Raw genomic sequence first — 6,000 nt, forward strand, 5'->3', positions numbered from 1 at the left:
TGCTAGATACAAAACAACAGTGGCAGTAAAACAGCCCAGTGCAAAGCTGGCAGTGGCCCACTGAATGCTTCTTTCCCTAATTCAGAATTAAGGATGCAAATCTGGATTATGCCAAATCAAATATTACTAGGAATTTTCTTTTTCCAGGTAATACAGACAGTTATAGCATTCTGTCTGCTTTAGTGCACACTTGAAAATGCTTTTCTCAGTACTTGATCTAATGGTCACACCTTGACAGAACGTTGTAGATACAGCAGAGCCATCATAGCACTGCAAAGGCAGCACAGTACTGCAAAAGAAAGCAGAGAGACTATGCATGGAAAGAAAAAATGAAGTTATAACAGATCATGAGGCTTTACACTGGAAAATTTCTTCTATCTTCCAACACTGGGGAAATCTGTTTCAAGATACACATATGGAGAGCAGAGCATCTCATTCTGTGGCTCCACAGAGTCACAGAAGGAACATCCCCAAAATGCAAGAATGCAGAACCCCGAATCTTCAGTAAATGACAAGAATAGTTGGGGAAGGACAAACTGTGTCAACTGCTGGCCTAAGCAAATGTCCCTCACGCATCTCTTCAAGAAGCATACTTTGCAGAGATGGACATGAGCATTTGAATACAGATTTAGACAAATATAAAATAAATCTAAATATAAAATAAAATAAAGTCTATGGAACTCTGCATCATTTTTGACTTTCAAAAAAATGGTATAAATTTTTTATAAGCAGTGAGTTATCATATTGTGTCCTCATTGGAAGAGAGACTGGATAGTATTTTCTCTTGATCTAGTCTCATCTAGAACAGCTCCTCCCAAGGTAAAATAATAGTATACCATATTTGAAAGAACACTCATCCTAACAAATAACAAGGCTTATCATGCTCCTCTAAAGACACCAAAGTACCTCAGAAAGGTGTGTAGTAGTATCTGTAACTTTCAGTTAATGAAACAGTGAATTAAAGCTAGCCAGTTAAGTCATTCTCCACTTTATTTTAATTCTACCAGTTATGCAGTGGTACACAGTACCAGAAGACCAGCAGATTTTGAAGGTATGTTGTGCAGGATAGGGACTAACTCAGTGTCAGCAAATATGGCAGAATAAGCACCCAGTGAAAAGAACCAGAAAGCTCAAACCACAGCCCAGTCCTCTGCCCTTTTCATGAGAGTTGCTCATTACCTTTGGAATACAGACTTTTTTTCCCCTTGAAACAAGAGAAGGGGGAAAAATAGAAGAAAAAGAAGAAAAAGAAAAAACTTGGAAAAGACCTTCGGAAATCAAAAAATATGCAATACAATTTTGAAACCCTACATCAGTCAGAATTACTGACAGTATAGGTGCAAGCAAAAAGTACACCTGGAACTGATGAAATTACAAAAATAATTCATTTCCCCTGAAACAGAGAGGCTCAGACTGTAAGCAGAACATCATACCCAATTCATACATTAATTACATAGGGGCATCATCTCTCTGCTGAGTGGAAATACACCCAGCAAGTTTTCTGTGAACTGTAGATCATTTGATCACTGTATTTCTATAATATGCAAAGGAAGGAAGGGGAAACGTCTGAAGTTATTTTTATTTCCCCAAGTCTTCTGGCTATACTGTGTGAATACTAGGGTGGGTCTGGCATTGTCTGAAATGTGTCAGGGTCCTTTTGCATAGCCTCATTTCCTTCTTCCTGTTGCTAGGAAGGATAGTTAAGCATGAAAAGCGCTTGTTTACAGTACAGGACCATCCTGTTAAACATAGGAGCTCCCTTCCTCCATCTCCTTTTAACCAGCCAAGGGTGCAGTTGAGTTTATGCTAAAGCCAATAACACAACTTCAATCGGAGGGGAAGAGAAGTTTGAATCTCTGAAGAAGCCCAAACATAACATACTGTGGTGTGCTGACCAGAAAAAACTAACTTTATCATGCAACCTGCATCTCTAAATATTTGCAGAACTCATAAATTCACATGCCTCAAACAAATCATTGCCTAGAATGTAATGACTTAGAAGAACCAGAAAAGTAAAGTCACCTCTCATCTCCCTCTTCTAGGAATCCAAATATAAACATTCAAGATTAGTGCATAAAGACGACTGCAGTACCTTTTTCCTGCACCCGCCAGAAGCAAAACACACAGGGTACTTGTGAGTTTCCATGACTAGCAGCAGTCTTTTTCTCTAGCCCAGCAAAGGCAGCTGCAGAACTGGCTAGGAAGATCCTGACTCAGTAATTAAAAATCCTAGACTGAATCTATACAATTGAGATTTAAAACCCAAACAAAAACATGACACCATATACTCTTGCTTTCAACTACCGCTTAGAAATTAAATTTAACAATAGTTCCATGGTGTTCAAAACAACGTACCTGCACTTCCTTTTGATAAAGAAAATCAATTAACAAATGAAGTTATTTTAAAAGAAGATAAAGAGATCAGGAAGTCCTGGAGGTTACAAAAGGGAGCTTCAAATGCTTTGATTCTAGGAATTTGAAGATGAAAGAAAACAAATATATACATCTTCTTTTGCATATACTGTATTTCATAATCAAATAATCTCAGTCCTAATCAGGATCCCACAGGCAAACTGAAGTAGTAACCCCAAAACTATATGCTAAAGAGACATCAATCCCACTTCCTGGCCACCTCTGCCTTCCTCTTTTTTGTTGCTTCTACAGGACATGCAGATCAGAATGCCTACAGGACATCAGTAAGGATACCTGGGAGTCAAGATAGCAGGCTACAGCTGTGGAATCAACAGAGGTGCCTAACACCAACTCCATGTGCTGTCAGCAATAGTATGGTTGCCAGACAGAGGCTGAATCAGTCTGACACCGAACTGTTGACAGATTCATACTCAGAGCGTCGTATAAAATCTGCTTGTCTATTATCTTCCTTAAGTTCACTACAAAACCCCTAAAAAATAACGTGACTCAGAGCAGTGATACTCATTTGCTGCTGGTAATATCTTGATCAGGGCAATTCAAACAGATCACACTTATTCCTGTAAAAAAAAATAAAATAAAAGCATCCATAAATAGATGCCTAAGAGAAAACTGCACTCCCTAGTCTTTCAATTCACACATGTTAAGTACTATGACACATCAGGCAGAACCTTCTGACCTAGTTGAAGAAATTGTTTAAATGTACTTATTTGTCTAATTATCCAAAAGAAAACAGAGGAATTAAAAAAAAAAAAAAAAAAAGACTGTTGGACCCCTAAGTGGCCTTGACTGGCAATAGAGCTCATTAGGCTAATGGCAATACATCGCTCAACAACTTCACAGTTATGATGGAAGTAACTCGTTGGTGGTTGTTTGCAAAAAAAGGGAGGAGGATACGGAAGGTAAAACTGGAAAACAGCATCGGTTTTCTGTTTGCCCCGAGAAGGGGGCGGAGGGTGGGGGGGCTGATCCCGACTGGCAGGAGGTGCAGCTCCTCCGCCGGGATCAAAGCCGCCAGGGGTGACATTAGGGCTGGCCACCGCCGCACGGGGGGAGCCACCGGGCTCCTGGAGGCCATCGGGCTAATTACCAAGAACTTCAAAAGAAACTCGACGGTTCTCGTCTCGCACAGGAGGAAAGAAAAAAAAAAAAAAAAAAAAAAAAAAAAAAAAAAAAAGGTTAAAAAACACAAGAAAAGAGAACGGAGACGGGCCACGGTGCTAGAGAGAGAAAGAGAGAAAGGTCGCATCCTGCGCGTCCCTCCGCGGCCACTCCGCAGCTCCATGCCCCAGGCTCTGCGGATGTTAACCTTTCGGCCCCGCGCTTCCCGAGCCGCAATGTACGGCCGCTTCCCAGCTATAAAATGACTCCGACCTCCAGCCTCACCTGGGGCTGCCCCCATCCCGACGGCCGCTTTTTACTCCCGCAAACACGGAGGGGCCGGCGGGGCGAAGCCCGGCGCCTGGGCATGCACCGCACGGCAGGACGGAACCGGGCGACCCCGGGGTAACAAAAGGGGGATCTCCGTCCCCCCAAACCTCACCCCGCTGCCCCCCAAGCACCTCTCGGCAACGCCGGCCCCGACGCGCAGAGCCTGCGCCCGCGGAGTCCCCAACCCCTTCACCCCAGCGGGCAGGGCGGACGAGCCCCAAGCTTACGTGTGAGGATCATGGTGTCCCGCCTGCCGCGGTGCCTCCGCGGGGCTGCCTGCCTGCCTGCCTCCTTGCCTTCCTGCCTCCTCTCCTGCCTCCCTGCCTGCCTGCGCGGCGGCGCCTCCCCGCAACTGACACCCGGCATGGGGAAGCTGCGCGGCCGCCCGCCCCCTCAGGCGCCCCCGCCCCGCCGCCAGGATCCGCCCCGCCCCGGGCTCTCCGCGCCCTCTCCGCGCTACCGCTCTGCGCAAGAGGAGGGCTCGGCACCGGCAAGCACAACCCCGTCAAACCCTTACCTGGTTACGACCCATAAATCCTAGCAGAAAGAGACACACGCAGCACACGCACACCCCCTCACCCCCTATGTGCCCTCCTGGAGGGGGCTCCAAAAGGGACCTCCACAAACCAAAGATAATGTGGCCAAAGACGGTCTAAATGGCAACTGTCCCCTTTGCTCCTTGGTGATTTTTTTAATGCCTGTCAGCTCATGCGGTGGCCTTTTAGGCGATAGTGATGTTTATAAAAAGCAGTCAGCAAAACTCTAAATATTATTTCCAGGAAGCATATAGAAGAGCGCCGATGTAGAAAGGCAGCGTGGTCCCTGGTTGTAACAAACTGGGTTGGGAAGGCCTGAGCTGCCCTAGGCATGAAGGATGCTGAGCCTGAAGCCTGAACCAAGCCATATAGGGTGGCTGTGGGAATGGTGGTGCCTGCCTCCCCAAGACAGTGTCGAAGAGTGCTGTGAAACACTGAAAATGACTGCACATCATCAGAGTCTCAGTCTGGACCTGGTTAGAAACCTCCAAGTGTTTTCGCTGTGGGGACCACAGCACAACCATGGGCATGACATGGAGATGGCACAGCAAAGCCTGTTTTAGTAGCTCTGTGCCTGGAAATCACTCTCTTCACCATTTACTCCCCTATGTGTTTTGTGAAGATTGTTCAAATGCTTGTTTCTAGGTTGATGCTCACATTCAGAGCTTTAAAATGGCACAAAATAGCTACTTTTGAGCAACTGCCAAACTATCAGCATGGAAAAGAGTACTGTGAAATTTTGAAAGTATCTGGGTCCCATCAAAGATTATGATTGGTTCATTTTCTTCCAAGCTAGCATCATATTTTATACTTACTGGTGTTATTCTAAGATTTGGTTGTCGTTTCTGCACTATAATCTGTCAGATATAGAGTATATATAGTGTGGTGTCTGAGCAGGCAATTTGCTGAAGAATAAACATCTCCTCCTATAGGCTGCAACTGTGGCCAGCTGGCTGATATAGTGTTGTTTCTGGAAACCCCTACACAGCTCCAGATCATTAATTTACTTTAATAGCCCAGAAGAGGGTGGAACTTCACTATATCTTCAAGCTTGACTTTACATACATTACCTGATTAATCAATTACCTCTTCATATCTAAACTCGCTCCAGCTCTTTTTGGCATATCCCCATTTACCCGCATTTTTGAATGCTTCTTATAAGGCAGCAGGGATATATGTTTACAAGGTAGGTCAGGCCCATAAAATGTGAATTCTTAACTCTTACCCAGGGGAGATGGACATGCGTGGGTTTTTTATACAGTTTTACACACTTGCAGAGTAGGAAGTGACAGAAACAGTCATGACAAGACTTGTAAAAGTCCAGTTCCACATTACGTGTGACATTTTTATGTCTGAAAAATACATTTCTCCAATAAGCATCCTCAAAAGAGATGAAAAATAGAAAAAAAAAATTAAAATATATGTATGAATACAGCAGAATATGTAGGAAAGCATCGGGGTTTGTTCTTGTAAACACAGATTGCTTAGGCTGCCTCCTGGACCAACCCTACATCTCTGTATAGGAAGCTTTTGTATAGAAGCCACAGGAAGCTTCTGAAGAAGGAGAGAATGGGCTTCTACTCTACTGAAAAAAAAAAAATGG

At 44.3% G+C, this 6,000-nt stretch overlaps 1 protein-coding gene across 1 annotated transcript in view; it reads right to left on the reverse strand.

Moving 5' to 3' along the window:
• The window catches only part of DLC1 (DLC1 Rho GTPase activating protein), a 38,049-nt gene extending 33,840 nt beyond the window's left edge, over window positions 1–4,209 (reverse strand). Inside the window, exon 1 of the mRNA XM_030449786.1 lies at window positions 4,089–4,209. Within this exon, the coding sequence (XP_030305646.1) occupies window positions 4,089–4,101 (13 nt within the window). The 5' untranslated portion in view covers window positions 4,102–4,209. The remainder of the gene's footprint in view (window positions 1–4,088) is intronic.
• Between the last annotated feature and the right edge of the window lie 1,791 nt (window positions 4,210–6,000).

The sequence above is a fragment of the Calypte anna genome, chromosome 4A, assembly GCF_003957555.1.
Source record: "Calypte anna isolate BGI_N300 chromosome 4A, bCalAnn1_v1.p, whole genome shotgun sequence".
Lineage (NCBI taxonomy): Eukaryota > Metazoa > Chordata > Aves > Apodiformes > Trochilidae > Calypte > Calypte anna.